Source organism: Ascidia mentula, chromosome 3, assembly GCF_947561715.1.
Source record: "Ascidia mentula chromosome 3, kaAscMent1.1, whole genome shotgun sequence".
In the NCBI taxonomy this organism is placed as follows: Eukaryota; Metazoa; Chordata; class Ascidiacea; order Phlebobranchia; family Ascidiidae; genus Ascidia; species Ascidia mentula.
In genome coordinates, this window is record NC_138568.1 from 4,663,738 (window position 1) to 4,680,946 (window position 17,209).

Here is a 17,209-nt window from a genome sequence, read left to right on the forward strand (position 1 = left end):
ACAAAGACACTGGAGAACTCCGTGGAGTTTAATTATTTAAATTATTTAGCAAAAATTTGACTTTTGACACGATTATAAGCATGTAAACCCTATAACAAGCGAGTAATAACGAATTTTGCGGTAAACATAAACAGTGACGAAATTGGATGAAACAAACAGAAAAAAATAACGTGTTTTATTTTAGTCGCAACAAGTCAACAACCAACGTTCGAAAGTGATGAACCGCCTCTGTCCTGTTACACGTGCGAAGACGTTGACCCAAGGAAGTGCGCCACGAATCTGAATGTTATCAACAGGAAATTCTCTAAGTTGTGTCCAGCGGCTGTGAACCGTTGCATGGTTGCGTATTTTGACGTAAACCCTCGGCAATATTCGCAAAACTTTACCTCATCCAGTTACGTCATTCAGGAGTGTGACGCGGGCGAAAGTTACGTAAACGTGTCAGAAGTCTTTGGAATTGACACCGTGCCGAAAAGCGGAGATGACCTGGTGTTATTGAACTGTACTAACTACATGGGGTGGAAGTGGGCAGAGACGGGTTTTAGTGATAAACTGACCATCGTTTACCACTGCTGTAACAAGACCAACTGCAACGGGGTGTACATTGAACCCGAATTGTCAACAACCACTGTACATCAGAGAGAAACTACAGAACAAGGAAGTGGTAACAACGACGAAGGAAGTGTTCTCTTATACGAAAACTCAGGGACAACTTACAGGCCATCAACGCATACGTCATCCGGCCAGAGATCTGATACTGATCCTACAGTTGCGCGAGATAGTTCAGGGGACAATGATATCGGTAGCGGCCAACCGACCAAGCCCGTCGCGAATATGACGCACGCGATCCCCGGGAAGATACCTCTTGCTACAAGAAACACAATTTCAGATGATGGTTCAGGTAGCAGCGACAGTGGCGACTCAATAAACTTGCAAAATTTACCCAGTACTCGTGCGGAAGGTGGTGACGCAAACTCGTCTGAGTCCTACGAAATTCATGAGATCACACTGCCGTCAGCGAGTAATCAAACTTTCACAAACAAGCCACACTCTGTCCAGGATTCAAGTACAATCGATTCGCAAGTTTATGGTTCAACTGCTTCGTGGCTGGGAATTAACGATTTTGAAAGATTTGCCATGTTTCCTTTGGGCATTTTGCGCAAAGAAAACTCCTCAGTTTCGTCATCTAATGAGACTGAAGACAGGAGTTTGGGTACGGAAATTTACAATACAGTCTCGGACAATTTTTCCGGACCTTTTTCGTCTGGCTCAGGGTCAGGGGAAACGCACAGTACTGCAACTATTCAAACAAGCGACATTCAAGTACACACTCTAACAAATGCTTCGTCAACAGTGACGTCAACTACATTTACTCCCACAAAAAGCACAACTAAAACAACAAACATAGATTTGTCAATTGTCACCGAACTTGGAAGTGGCCATTCAGGGGACATCCCATTGCCACCTGTGACTGATTTTGCACCGATACCTACAGTTACGACCACGGCAAATTCAGCAGTTAACGCAACGAAAACAAATGATGTATCTATGCAAATTGGTAACGAGATAGGAAGCGGCCAATTAGATTCTACAACATGGCACGCAGTTACAGATTACTTATCAACTGGTGTAAGTACTTCCCCAGCTTCCCGTGATGTGACAGACACTTTGGATGAGATTTATAGTGGAAGTGGTCAATCTGGCGGCATTCCCCGGAAGATTGTTGCAGATTCAACACAACTCTTTACCACCACTTATCCCACTCCATTTCTTACACAAACCACTGTCTCTGAGAAAGATATTACGGAAAGTGTCAATGATCAACTGACTACAGCTACATGGCAAGACGGTTCAACTTCCAATATTGATTACTTCGTTTCGTCAGGCTTCACCGAAAATCCCATCGTTAATGAAGAGAGGCAACTCCAAACAACTTCCAACACTTTATCACCAAGTTTTCGGCCCTCAATTGAAATCACGACAGTGTTCGCTCCGTTTACTAAAGCCGTTACGAAAGGAAACGTTGACCGGCAGTCAGGTGATTTTCTAATTGACGAGATTACTGATGTCTCTCCCCATCACACGTCCCAAACTGTTGATTTCACGGTGCACTCGAATGCTCTTGCAGACAGAACAGAAACAACCAGAGCCGTTAAACAACAGAAAGCCACGACGTGGCATCCAATAACTGGTTCTCATGTTGATACTACTTTCCCAAGTTTGCAATCTACGACCTCGTGGTTGATAAGTTCAAACAGCGGTAGCGGTCAGTCGGAGCTAACCACTTTGAACGACGCAAGTACCGATCCTACAGATGCAACATTTCAATGGAAAAACGTCACCACAATGCACGAGTCGACGGAATGGATTGAGGGGAGCGTTGGAAGTGGTAGTAAATGGACCAATACTGCTCCCAACTTAGACACCACACAGTCATCTGCCACATATAACTTCCTAACGTGGTTCAAAACCACAGACAGGGGTATGACAACTGTCTACCAAACTTCACCACCAACATCTGAAGAAAACGGTTTGACCAACTCAGTTACGACAGAAGATACTTTTGCGACATCTACAACTTCCAGTAGTATTTCTACCATATATACTACCTTCCCTGAAGCTCCGTCCAACCAAACACTGTTTGTGACAAAGAAAATTGAAAAGCACGTCACACCTGACTATACACAAGGTATTACAGTATTTCCGACCACTGGTCTTGCCGACCAAAAAACAACCAGCAATATAAACAAGAGGACGATTGTAACACAAACAACTTCTACGACGTTTTCTTACTCTGAGGATACCAATATTGAAACTCACACGTCAACAAACATACCAAAAAGACGCCAATCCACTTTCGGCTCTTCTAGTGTCATAAACACCCCGAACGTCTTTACTTATACACGTGCTGTCACAGAACCTGATCCAAGCACATCTGCAACTAGTAGCAGCCAAACAATTATTTCAGTCGTTGATCCGACCAAAAAAATGACCAAATCTCCTAAAAGCACGACACCATTTACAAAACAAACGACTGAAACTGCCTTCTTAAGTTCTGTTGTAACGTCAAAACCGACAGAAAAGTCGACAGAAAGTTCCAGTGAAGCGCAGAGCACACCCGAATTCACCGCAACAACTGAACCAAGCTACACAAGCAAAGATCTTAATCACACCACGCCAGGAAGCACCACCAGCATGTTATCAACACTTTTATCAACATCCAAACCAACGACAATTCCGGTAACTACAACTCATTCGAATGCGGCCACCACAGCACGCAGTAACCTTACTACGACTCATTCTCACCGCAAAGAAACTGCGAATGATGCAGCTGAAAACTCAAAGAATACAAATGAAAATTTCTATAGTATAACAAAGCCAGTTCCCGGTACTTTAGTCTCCGTACTTCTCATGATCAACATCACAGTTAACATAAACAATGAAAGGCTCGTCGCCTCATTGGAACGCCGTCTTGAGGACGTCTGTGAAGTTGTATTTGGGGTAATAAGAAAAATTCGAAAGCATGAAAGTCATACGTTTATGTGATAAGAAGTTGTTTTGTAACTGCCTAATGGCGTGATGTTCGCGAAAATACTTACGATTCCGTCAACCATATTCAAAGATTTTTTAAAATAAATTAATTATTTTAATTTCAGACAGAAGAAAAAGTAATAACACCAAAGCAAAGTTATTTTGCAGATGCAAAACTCCACTATTAACTTTGTTTTACAGCTTTTTCATATTTGCACAATATTGTTTCAGGTGATAGATAAGAAAAATGTATCAGTCAAGAAGCGACGTTCGTTGCGACGCCTACTACAGAGCAACAAATACAAGGTAGTTAAGTAGTAGTAAATCCACAGTTACTCACTGTCCATACCAGTCTTGTCCGACGTACGCCTTGTACTGAAGGGTCACTTAAGGCACTTGGTTTTGTTTTCATCAGGTCGATGTGAACAGTTTAGAGAGAGAAAGCGATTGGGCCGTGGACGCTAAGTTTAGCGTGACAAGAAACAATGAACCAATCGCCAGTGATGTGGTTGTACAAAATTTAAGGTGATTCAGTTTAGAATAAAGATTCATTTAGTCTCCGTGTGCGCATTTCACTTTCACTCGAACAGTCAAAAGTCCCAGCAAAGCTTTAATTATGCCTAAAACTTTCTTTGTGTTTTCCCCTATAGAAAACTGTCAGCACGTCAGATTTCATCAGTTGTCGGGTACCCGGTTCTTTCCCACGCGACCAAAGTGGGTGTGCTTAAACTTCCATCAGGCAAAACTTACTATTTCACAGGTTTGATAATAGTGTTGAGTTTCTCTTACATTCTCATAATTCTGATTACATTTCTAATATTTCTCTGTTTCTTGTAGAGTTGGTCATAACGATTGCAGTCATGAGCGCCATAATTATTGGACTATCAACCACCTTTGTATTTTGTTTTAAGCACCCAAAGAGTTTGTCAAGAAAGGTATGCGTGTCACTAGCAGCTGCACCAAGTAAGGCATTTAGGAACTGTTTTTTATTCAAGCAGAACAACAGAGTATCCAATGTCGAAGCAATGCTGGAAAATGGATCCCTCAGTCCATCTACTGAAGACTCTACGAACGCGTTTTGCGGAACAGAAAACACAGCGTCGAATGCCTGTTTAAAGGACTTTCCAATGTAAGCTTGCACATAAATCAGTTTTATATAAATTCTTTGCAACATAATGATGAATGTTTTGCCGTGTGTGGAATTTGAAAAATATGGTTTCAGGTCGCACGAAAAACCTCAGCAGGCTCCAAAACATTATGAGACGCTAAAACCACCGGCTGCCATCATGTCCACAGCCACCGAAGCACTGCAAACTTTCGAGGATCTCAAGCAGTTAAAACTGCAGCCACAGACGATTTGTGCAAGCGCTGGTACACAGACTAACGTTAGTGCTGAAAAGGAAATTAAAGCCAAACAAGAGGTAGGAAAGTTAGAGGTATTTTAAGCTTTGAATTAGCAGGGAAGTTGACTCAAAATCATTTTGTTAAATAGTCTCCGAAACGGAAACTAGACGAAAATCTATGGAATCCAGTTAAATCAAGAACTGAGAAGTCGCAACCCAATCACCTTTCGTTTTTACCACTTTTGCCGGAAAAGGTAACTGCGTTACATTTCGTGAAGTACACGAGTTTGCATTACACAAAACACTTTCTTCATAGAACATTCCCCTGATACTACAACCCCTGCCACAAGCTCCGTCAATCAACGACCACGGTACAAAAAAATGTAACAAATTATAAGGCAAATATCCAATCAATTTCTCGACGCAAATTGGAATGTTTGTTACTTCTACATTTTGAGTTAAAAAGGCGCTGTCATGGAATTTTTAGATCAGGCCACTGTTTCGAACCTATTATGACTCATCAGTGCAGCTTGGTGACTTTTGATTATCTTGCTGGCAACACAACTGGGCGAAGACTTTAGATCGTTTAAAAACTGCACTGATGAGAGAACTAGTAGATCCTGTCTGCCACTCACTTAAAATTATTGCCTCTATGCTTATATTTCGAATTTTGGTTAAACAAGTAGAAATTCCATCGGGAGTTCACAACAATCCTGAATTGGAAAAGAGCATACGAAGGTCTATGACGGCAGAAAGGCGAAGAAATAAGCGACGGTTACGCGAAATGGCCAAGAAAGGAAGAACCAAGGAGCAGGTAATGTTTTGTGCCATGTATGTTTGGTGTTTTTTTGTTTAGAATTTTATCTAACATAATTTCCCGCGTTGAATAAGGATGGTCGTTGTACAAATAACGTCACACCGTAGAGAGTACATTTTTTTAATCCCAAACAGAAAAGGAATGCATTTGCAATTGTACGGTAAGTGAATGTCTAGGCTACGCAACATTCCAGTAGTGTTGCATGCTAGTTTAAGTTTTGCCAAAGGTGAAGAAATACAAGTGCGGTAATTTAGTGTCTCCAATTGGTTGTTAGTACAATCTTGAACACAGGGATCAGTATTTTGACGCATATATTCCAAAACACTTACGTAGGCCAGCCCTACTGTGGACCCGTTTCTTTGCCATTACATTTTATGATCTCTATGTAATCTAAAAAAGACGCCGGAAAGATCTGTGGAACCAGAACCACCAAAGCTCGAAGATCCGACGTCACGTGAATTTTACTCCGCTTGCCTCTCTCCGCCAATCACCTTGCAGTCACTGGCTTCCTCGGTCACACCTCAGGAGAGCGCATCTCCCCGGCATCCTGCAGGTTCCTCTCCCAAAGAAAGAAGATCGAGAAGGGAAAAGGGCCGGTTAGTTCACTTCTAATGATACACTTAAAAGTAAAGCAATCGGATAAGAACATTTTCTTTGCGACATCAACCTATTTCGGTAACACTTCTTTTGCGTGATTCGAGTTAATGCTTTGCAGAAAATTTCAAAACGTTATAAAAAAACTTGTAAAAACGCTTTTATGTTTAACATTCTCAGTTCTTGTTCAAATTGATCAAAACGAACATTTAGGCCAGTTTGCCACAAATTCCACTTAAAAGCCTTCAAAGGCTTTTATCGGTAGCCATGCCAAACAAGTGTTTTGGCGATCCTGTTTTAACCTTAGTTTGTAATGTGCAAATTATTTTTCAAGAGAGTCAAATCCTCGCCTATATATTATTTCCGCCAATTTCCTTTAAAATGTTCTTATTCGAAAAATCACGTGGGCAACGTCACTATTTCGCAGGAAACGAAACAAGAAAAAGCAAGGTGACAAAGACCAGTTGCAAGAAAGTCTACGTGAGGCTCAACACAAACTGGACGAGCTGATTGGCGTTCGAGAACCCCAAGTCTTTAGCCCTGCGTATTTGGATTATCAGGCAAATAAAATTTATGACCAATATCCGCGTTTTCTAATGCAAATTTTGGTCATGCAATATCAGTTTAAACGTTAAACCGTTTTCGGTGGTAAAAACAATACAGAAACAGTAGATGGATATGACTATTTATTGCCGGTCACGGATTTATGCAGTTCACTTTGATTACTTTTCTTTCTCCAGAAAGCAAAACGATTACGATGGAAATCTAAAATACAACCAGGAGATCATGATGTTATTGTCAGTGTTCAGTCAGACACCATGCAGGTACGACCATCGCTTCGAATAAAAATGTTGTTGATATAGGCTCTAACTCGTTTGCAACCTGTCTGCAGATGCCTCACCGAGAAAGCCATCGCATTTTTCTGGATGAGGCAGGGATTTCAGATGCAGTCGCGATTCCTGTTAATTGCCAAACTGACGTACGTGGAAGTGGGTCACTGCGTTATGCCCATTTTTACTAAACTGGATAAATTGTATTGATGCTTTAATTACAGGCCCAGCTAATAAGGGTTTCTTCCACGAATCCTGACCAACCCATTTCTCTACATGTTCCTTTTACGTAGGACCTGTTTATGTCGCAACAATTTCAATAAAATCTGAATAATTTTAGTTCGAATTTGGTTGATGTCTGTTTCGTGGATTTAAAAGTCGTGCTTTCAACAGACTCCATACTTTGTTAAAACAATTAAAAATTTGCACTTTTCGAAATGTACTGTATTACTGAAAATGTGCGTTTGGTCACAGAAGGTACAGTAACTCCACAGAAAGCACCATAAATTAACCACATCAAACCTCGTTGCACATCAAGCTACAAATTGCGAAACAACAACACAGGAATGTGGTACTTGGTTCTAAAGTCACAGAACAACATGCCCTAAGCTGTCACAACACCAAAAGTTGCAACATTTAAAACTGTCAAGACTTGTTCCACGGTATTCTATTGATAGATTTGTAGGATTGTAAATGCAGTTCTTTTACAATGGCAAATTGTCCTGAAAATGCCAGTCTGCTTGCATCGGCTTGCAGTAAATGTGAATTGATTTGAACAGGCCTTGTGCACAACAGCGGTGCTTCAGAAATTTCAGAGTCACTTTCATACTTTGGCAAAGGCCAGGCAAGCCCCAAGTGATGTCTGTGTACCTGAAAATAGAACAAAAAGTAGATGTCAATAAGGCATAAAATGAATAAATTAAATGGAATATTTGAAGCCATAGCAGACCTTGAACATGCAGTTGTTTTTACAATGCCACACAACTCCTTCCACGTTTCCCCAAACATTTTTGCCATCTTTGCCACTAAACCAATTCATAATCTGCTCATAGTTTAGAGGCACAGGAAGGTTTACAGCTTTTATATCTCCGTGAATCACCAAAAAATGCATTGGATTCAGTTTAGATCCCAGTCCTACAAGAAAAGTTCAAACAGCACATGTGAAATGTATGAAAGTTAATGTCACAATGCCACAAGAGTATTGGGTTATTTATCACACAACACAAACTTACCATAAGGGTTTCCATTAATGTTGGTTCCAATCAACTCAAGAGTCATTCCATCCAATTCATTTAAGGGCAAAACTACAATTTTAAGTTCGTCTGCATAATTCTCACCACTTTCCTTGTGGTTTCTGTTACCTCGAAGTAACAATGCAAGTTGATTTTCTTCATCCACCACTGTATGGTGCCAGCAGTATTGTCTTGGGTCATGGGAAATTGGCACCCAGCCTAACATAAAAATAAAAACATTTATCACTGCATTTTGCTCGAAGGTTTAGAAAAATGTCTAGCTATCGAAAAACCATGACATATTTACTTTGCTCATATTGATTTTGCAAAATTATGATAAATGGCATTATTTGTTTTACCAGGTATGTGGCCATTTTCATCAGCGATAGGGTGTCCATCTGCAGAATTGGTATTAACATTGAGTGCAGGAATCCAACTGTCTGGTACCTCTTTGAGATCCTCTGGATACTTCCAGTCAAATTGTGGTTCCTCTCCCTTTAGAAAAAAACCCAGTCACCCAAAAAGTTTTTTGCCAAAAGAAATAAAATCGAACCATTGAACCATTTTTCCTCCACTGCCTCTTTTCAGCTAGAAATTTCTTGAAGCGCTTGTCACACTTCTTGTTTGGTTTTCTATCAAGTCGAGCCCAAAGTGACAACCTACCTACATAGACCAGTAATATGGCAACAAACATTAAGTGTGATTATGCATGGCTGTTGTAGACTGCGTAAAAGTTGGCAAAGGACATAAAATACAATAGCAGGTTGAAGTCAAATCATTACTTTATTTTACAAACACTAATAGTGGACTTCGCAGGGGAATAAAAATCGAACCAATAAAAAAACACAAAGGTTATCAGGCCCACAATGTACAAGAAAATGCTTGCTATATGTCATAGTGAAGAAATCATATGTACACATGTACATCGCAAACTGCATGGATTAATACTAAAATAAATGATAAACTACATGGATACCTTTGTATTTCTGAACGAAGCAGCATGTTCCATCAAGCTTTTCTGTGGCGGTGGCCAATTGCAAGTCAGACAAAATTGCCTTTTCTGAAAGTTGTTTGGTGGCAACAACCCTGAAACTTTGCCCAGGCCGCTTTTTGGAAGGTAGTTCTTCAACAACAGTATCGAAAATGCATTGTATTTTACCTTGCACCCCTCGTTTCATCATGTAACGAAGGTATAGTCTCACCCATCAACCAATCCTTGTGTTTTGGCTACCGTGTTGTACAACGGGTTATTTGCTTGTTTGTTAAACTATTGCTTAAGGAAAGAAAGTTTTATTAACGTCGCTGCAACATTTCCTTAATTTTCCACAATTGAGCCAAAATAATACAAAATTAAACCAACAAACAACTTAATTGCAAGTTTAATTTCAAATCATCCATTCTTACGCTGGGAAAACACCTCGCGGTGCTTTTTCTAGTAATAGAGTAGTAGGCAAAAAACTATTTTTATTTCACCATTAGTCGGGAACCTTCTTCAAAATCGCACAACCAAAAATTTTATTCCCATCAACTTATTGTAAATGCTACATTACTTGACAATAACGTATCAATGCAAATTTCATAGGCCTTACTATAAATAACATCAGTTTGTCACTAAGCGTCATTTATCGTTGAAAGAAAATGGCAACAGTACAGTAGAACACACACACCGCACAAAAAGACACTCTATTTAATTTTCTTGTGCACACCATTAGATAATACTCTCGAATCCTCGACAAGACAAATTTCTATGTTGCGAATGTGTACCAACTCATCCGAAATAGTAAGAATGAAAATCATGAAGGAGTAAACCAAGATCCATTCCGCTGTGCTCGTAGGATGTGTTAAAACCTTAAAGAAACATTTGACATAATGCAAAGATTTTCACCAAAAGCCGAACTGAACGACTTATATAACTCTAAATACTTACATTATCGAAGATAACTCCCTTGGTAACTGCATAGTTGTATAGTTCAGTTGTTTAGAAAAAAAAGTCCAAATAAAATAGTTTTCAAAGTATAAGTATGTCAAGCGACTAAAATTTTTCATTTTCTAATACACAAATCTTTGACCAATTTTTTACAATTTAACAGCATATACAGTGCTATGGGAAAGGATACAAATATATGATGTAACAGCTTGTGTAATGAGAGAAGACCACCGAACAGCTGACAGAAAAGTTTTCGAACGTCTGTTGTGCGTTTTCGACAGTTCAATCAGTAAAGACATTGCGAGTACGCAGTAAGTGAACCCACCTACCAAGGTTAGAGTTGAACCTACTTGATGTAACCCGTACGACTGACGGACCTGAAGTAGGCAAAAATACAATATCAGTAACACTGTTTTCATACTAATTCTACTACTCAAAATGACCATTTCTTTGAAAAAAAAAGATCTTGTACACAGCGCAGGCAAACGAATGTTATTATGATTTTATTAATAATCGATTTTTCACACTCTCTTAATATTAAAGAGATTTGTTTGAAGGTTTGTTGCATTTTAAGTTACATGCAACATTTAGCAGAACTCTTTAATACCTCAAAGCAACCAGCTATCGATCCACCAACAGCCTGTACAATGGAGGCGAACAACGCTAACTTGTTGGTGTTCGACTGTCCCCGTATTGCAATGATATATCTAGGAAAGAAAGTTTAATTTAATTTTTTTTAAATTAAACTTCATACATTCGAATATTTTGTGCTTTTGTTTATCACCTAGCGCAAAAACGAAGGCAAAACGTTGTTTTTGCCGAATGAACAGCTTTGATGCAAGTCGTGTATATTTGAATTACATTACTTCCAATATAATAGCCTGCTAAAAAAAATGAGGAAAAGTGAATTCACGTTTCCAATATTTGCACAATTAAGGCTTTCTAACTTACCTGTAAAATATGTAGGCTTGAAGAAGAGTGCAAAAGCAAAACCAGTTTAAAACTATAGCTACCAAGCCACCTCCAGGTGGACGTGATGCTGTATCGCTTATCATAGGCAACGAATCTGGGTCATGGATTCCGTAAAATAACGACGTGAGGTAGCTGTCAAAAATATTATAATTTTTCTGCTTTTCGGCAGTCTCTATTAAGTGATATACTGCAGCTTACCAAGCAACAAGACCGCTTGCCATCCAAACGAATCCAAAATAGGTAATATGCGCTGGACGCATGGCTTGATATTGACCTATGATTCTTTTTCTACTATAAAAGTTTCAACTTTCTAAATCTAACAATCAATTGTGCTAATTTGGGTGTTATAATGAATTCCTTTATTTTGTGCTTGGTAGTAAGACGGAATGACATTTCAATTGCAAAAAACTGAAAAAGGGGAAACATCGCGCGAGAATGACTAAGAACGGCTAATAAAAATCCCTAAAATTTAAACACATCAGTCAAATATACTGCGTACTGGGCAACTGTCATTTTCACGCGATCTCCTTTTGAGGAAAGTTTTATACCAAAACAAGCGGCACGCGAGGGGCCATACACATCCGTTTTAACAATGACGCATCCATTGGTCAAAACAGATGGCTATGGCTTATCTGCTCGTCCGTGCCCTGAACATTTAAGACGTAAAATGTTGGCACGCCTGTCATGTCAGGCTGCCCAAACAAACCCAAAACAATTGCATTTAGGATAAAATGTTCGGTCAACGAGCACGAAGCACTTCGAGCCATTTGCATCTCGCAAAAATTACAAAAAAACTTTAACGCGTCAAAAAATGTGCTGTTGTGCAATTCAAATGGCTGCACAAAGTTCGGGACACAAATTTATAAATAACTTTTATTTGAAAATAAAATATTCAACAGACACGAAACCAAAAAAAACGTCTTCTTTAAAATCAATTTTAAATGCAAGTTATAACAATTTAGCAACATCATAATTGTAACACAGATATCATGCCAACCGGTGACAACGTTAATTTTAATCGTTTCTCTTGTGCACACCATTAGATACTCTCGAATCCTCGACAAGGCAAAGGTCGATGGTACGAATGTGTGTCAACTCATGCGACATTGTAAGAATGAAAATCACAAAGGAGTAAACCATGATCCACTCTGCTGTGCTTACAGGATGTGTTACAACCTTAAAGAAAAATTGAAAAAATGAGTTATTTTTATCCCAATACCGAACTGCCTTATTTTAACTCTAATTTTGTACATACTTACATTATCAAAGATAAATCCTTTGGTAACTGCAAGTTGTATTATTTCGTTGTTTAGAAAAAAGTTCGAATCGACTGCATTCAAAGTATAAATATGTTGCCATGCTAAACATTATCATGGTTTATTATACACTTTATATCCTCAAGCAATGTGTAAATATATTTTTGGCAGTGTTTCGAGAAAGGATACAAATTGAGGAAGCAACAACTTGCGCAACGAGGCAAGACCACCGAACAACTGAAAGGAAAGTTTTCGATCGTCCGTTGTGCGTTTTCGACAGTTCGATCAGAAGGGACATTGAAAGCACGCAGTAAGTAAACCCAGCCGAGAAAGTAAGAAACGCGCCTACATAATGTACCAAGTACGACTTGCGAACCTGAAAAGAACAAAAACAATACAATTTTAGCCTTGGTGTATGTGAATGACAGACAGTATAACACATAACGTTTGGAAATTCAACGAGACATCGAACGGAACCATTTCTACTATTTAATAAATGTTAAACCGTTCTTGTTTCAAACAAGTTATTCATATAGTGCTATTCTTGTTGATAGGCAATTTTAAATAACTGTTCTTCTGGCCTGAGGTTAGGGGATTTTTGTTACAACCGACGTTTCGTCCACTATCTGGCTCCAAATGTTATCTACTCCCCCTTTTTTTCTTGTGTTTTCTTACGGTTTTGTGTTTTGGAGAAGTCTCACCGGATGGTTGTGATCAAAATCTCGTAACCTTGTGCCAAAAGAACATTTCTTTAAAATGTTATTCATAGTTTATATTTCACATCAACGTTCATGATCGAAGACAAACAAAAAGATGGTTTTAGTTTGAAGCTATAAGGAAGGCTAATACCTCAAAGCAGCCAGCCATCGAGACCCCAATAACGTTTATAATACCCATGAACAACGCCGATGTGTTCGTAAAAGACTGTCCTCGAATTGCAATAAAATATCTAAAAAATATTAAAATTATTTAATTTGGGTTGTTTTGTTTTGACTTATCATAACTTGTTTCGTTTTATTCTCTAGAACAAAAAAGTTGAAAAATTTTCTATTTCATATATTTTTATCAAATAAACGTTTTAATTGTGTAAGTTGCAGACAGATGGTCACTGTTTCGACCTAAAAGTTCTCATCAGTGCAGCTGGTGTGACTTTCAGACAACTTTGCTGACCAAACGGCCAAGCAAAGACTTCCACTTTGTGGTGACTTTACAATCACCGTTATAAACATTTTAATATAAAGTTTACTGAGCTTTTTAACTTTTGTTGACAGAAATATGTTAATCACGAAATTATCCTATCGGTTTGCTCAAGACGATACTAAACCAAATGAGTGTTTTAATTCTACCGGTAAAATATGTAGACATGAAGGAGAGTGAAGAAGCTGTACCAGTTCATGACCATAGCTATCATGCCGCCTCCGGGTGGTTGCGACGCTATATCGCTTATCATCGGCACTAAGGATAGGTCCAGGTTTCCATTGAACAACGACGTCAGATAGCTGTATAAAATCATATGTATTTTTATTACTTACTAAGCTGCCTGATGCATGTATGATGATGCAACTCACCAAATAACGAGACCATTTGCTACCCACGTAAAGCCGATGTAGGTTATATACACAGGACGCATGGCTGGATTTCGGCCTTTCTTTCTTGTAAGACGTAATTCGAAGCTCCTAAATATGAAAAAGCGTCGTACTAATGTTATTATTGCATGACAACAACTGCATAAGGTGAAAAGGCGAGTCAAGCAGTCAAATTTTTCGTATTCCTGAATAAAACAAGCAGACGCACTAACTTCAGAATTGAATTATTGCAACTAAGTTACATGAAGTTAACAGAAATCATTATCACAGACGCCAATAAAATCTCATCCTGAAAAAATCGGTCAAATTCATACACAACAGGGCTAAAAGCAGCCTTTTTCGCAGGAAAAGTTTGTTAATCAAAGCACGTTATCTATACTAGCGCATTATACATCCGTTGTGGCAGTGACTCATCCAATAACCATAACAAAAGGTTGTATCCCATCTTCTCGCTCGTGTCTTGAATATCTAGGATTGGAAGCATTGGTACTAACAAGAAATGACGTCGCAACAAAAACGAATTTTTTTTCTTTGCCAACAAATTTAAGCTTTTTACTACCTCATCATCTTCGAAGTAAATGAAAAACATGTTGCCTGTTCGCAAGAATAACTTCTTTGATTCGACTCCTTCCAAAAACAACAAATTTAGATAATACATTTTCACTCCTCAAATAAAAACCAAAACTGCTAGGTGGCGATAAAGAGCTAAGAATTTTGATTTGTATTCGCACTAAAAAGGGTTGCCTGGTCTGCGATTTTTTGAACACTATAAGTAAAACACCAAACTTTGACTTGTTACTTGCGCAAAGAATGTTTAATACCGACAGAGTGGAAACGGTGAAGAGTAGAAGAAACGAACACGAAAAGTAGTTTATATGACAGCCAGTTTCGTGACAAAACGGGTCACCTCACAAGACAACACCAGTAATACTGATGATGACATAAGTTCTTGCCGAAACAAGTTACACATTTTTCACGTAATCACATGGACGCAGTTTTTCTACTAAACAGAGAAGCATGATTTATTTTTTTAATAGTTACCTTGACACATGCACATATTTCAACCACAGTACAAGTTTACTTAGCCTAAATTTTTATCACAATATAGGGTTTTCATAATGACTGAACATTATTAAAATTCACTTTTACTCAACACTTCAATCAACTTTTTGAATTTGTTTTTACTTTTTTAAGCGCACTTCTCGTTTGGCGTGAATGTTTAGCTGCGAGGGCGAATTTCACAAATCACAAAAAATGCCAAGGTTTTAGGTTTCACTGTCACATACGCCACCATTAGAGGTTTGGTGTCAAAAGTATTTTAAACAAAGGCACTGCCCCAGTGTAATGTACCGGAATCCGTTCAAACACAGCTTCTCCAGTAACCGGGTCACGGTAATCGGCATATTTTATTTCCTTGGAATAATCCAAAACCCAGCCTCGTCTTTGAACACCAGCACGCATTTCATTTGGCAAAGCGACAGAAAAAATAACGCTGTATCCCTTGCGTGCTACGAATTCAGTCAACCTGTATTAAAAATTGTCATCAAAGTTATGACTGCTATTAAAATAGATTTGCAAAACCCAGTCAGAACGCATTGAAATGGGAACGCTATTTTTTTCCAGTTTGGCTCAAACGCTTTCAAAAAACTGGTGAATATGATTACGAGAGTGTTTGAATGACTTACCAGTCCATAATTCGACGAGCCAATCCCTTTTGCATAACCTTTGGGTTGACAATGACCATCTCCGCAAATGCGTAGTTGTCATTGGGAAACTTGCTCTGCAAGTATTCCTCCATAATACTGTCAAACTGTGAACAAGCTGGACTTCAATTACTTCGCAATGTTAAATATACATAATTTCTTTGGTGGTATTTACGGTACAGTTTTATTGTAATTGAGGCAGCAGCTATAGGGCCTAGAAATTTCTAATTGTATGTTGAACCAAATATTCTTGAATGTCGAAGCAAACAAAGAAAATTATGATTGTATTATACTTCAATTATATTTACTCGAGCTAGTTTTTGGAGGTTTGGGCATTCGTCAAGGTTGTTGTAATCTTCTGGTCTTACGTGGTTGTATCTGTCGGTTGCAAGAACACATCCCAACAACTCCCCCGAAACTTCGTCGAAAATACCAACCGATAATCCATATGGAACGACGTGCTGCAAAACCATTAACGCTGACATATACACAGCACGTCCCATAGCCGTATTACTGCCATCATGAACTGTACTACCTTGACGTAAGCATCAGCACAAATAGATTTTTCCTTTGCAGACAAATTTAAGCATTTCGAAACTTCATCTTCCTGGAAAAATATTTCAATCATTCTTCGAACTTTGCTCTCATCTCCTCCATTTAACACCCTAATGCAGAGTTTTTCATCCATGACCTACAGAATGGGGTGTTAAGTAAATTTATTTCACTCACATACTTTCACATGTCTTTCGATCGATGTACATTACGCCACGATTTCAGATATGTTTTGTGATGTCACAATGGTGTGGAGTTGCGCGTCTTCAAACTTAACTAAAGTGTAGAGTAGAGGTATAGACCTATCTGAGGATACCACGACAGCAGTTGGTGGTGCTACGAGTACATGTTGTTTGACGTGTTTTCGCGTAGTAACTGCTGGCCACTTTGGCGTGTTTGCTAAAAGCGTTTAACAGAGAAGTAAAAGCGACACGGCGCAATGATTGCTAGTTGTTATATTAAAAAAACAGCGTTTCGACTTTGTAGGACTTGTACCTTACAGTGTATGCCTTTGAACCACGCTGACGAGAGGAGTTAGATAGATAGCAATATTTCAATCTCTTCTAAATGCAGTTACGACAAACCTGATCAGTTCATAGTTTGCATGTTACCTCGTTAGGCGTCATTTACAAGTTTCAGGTTTGTAATGTTAGGGATAGACGAGCATCTAACATATATGGTCAGGCTACAAATACAACACTTAATTCGAAGTAAACTGCACATACACTTCTCTGTCCTATTACAAACTGCAACGATTGTTCGTCTTGCACTGCAATCTTAAAGAAGGTAATCAGAAAGCACGAGGAAGGACATTACGTCACAATGCGACCATGCGAAACGGCCGTGGATGCCTCATGTAGTGGGGA

General features: G+C 38.8%; 3 protein-coding genes across 4 annotated transcripts; all 3 read right to left on the minus strand.

Moving 5' to 3' along the window:
- Positions 1–7,594: 7,594 nt before the first annotated feature.
- LOC145895009 (RNA ligase 1-like) lies at positions 7,595–9,663 on the minus strand. 2 transcript variants are annotated; one of them, XM_082983746.1, is made up of 7 exons: positions 9,507–9,663; positions 9,324–9,439; positions 8,901–9,010; positions 8,707–8,842; positions 8,348–8,566; positions 8,065–8,249; positions 7,595–7,985 (listed from the first exon to the last, which is right to left on the minus strand). In XM_082983746.1, the coding sequence occupies exons 1-7, from the start codon at positions 9,551–9,553 to the stop codon at positions 7,761–7,763; spliced, it is 1,038 nt and encodes a 345-aa protein (XP_082839872.1). In that variant the 5' UTR covers positions 9,554–9,663; the 3' UTR covers positions 7,595–7,760. The 2 variants fall into 2 exon arrangements, with proteins under 2 accessions (XP_082839872.1, XP_082839871.1); XM_082983745.1 differs by having other exon boundaries at positions 9,324–9,614.
- Positions 9,664–9,737: 74 nt separating this feature from the next.
- On the minus strand, positions 9,738–11,557 carry LOC145895426 (DNA damage-regulated autophagy modulator protein 1-like). Its single transcript, XM_082984233.1, has 7 exons — positions 11,445–11,557; positions 11,226–11,378; positions 10,882–10,981; positions 10,465–10,651; positions 10,275–10,300; positions 10,067–10,195; positions 9,738–9,779 (listed from the first exon to the last, which is right to left on the minus strand). Exons 1-7 carry the CDS (start codon positions 11,504–11,506, stop codon positions 9,738–9,740), a joined length of 699 nt encoding a protein of 232 aa, XP_082840359.1. The 5' UTR covers positions 11,507–11,557.
- A 3,534-nt stretch (positions 11,558–15,091) lies between these two features.
- LOC145895303 (uncharacterized) lies at positions 15,092–16,474 on the minus strand. The gene is made up of 4 exons (XM_082984093.1): positions 16,327–16,474; positions 16,100–16,252; positions 15,774–15,898; positions 15,092–15,613 (listed from the first exon to the last, which is right to left on the minus strand). Exons 1-4 carry the CDS (start codon positions 16,417–16,419, stop codon positions 15,382–15,384), a joined length of 603 nt encoding a protein of 200 aa, XP_082840219.1. The 5' UTR covers positions 16,420–16,474; the 3' UTR covers positions 15,092–15,381.
- Between the last annotated feature and the right edge of the window lie 735 nt (positions 16,475–17,209).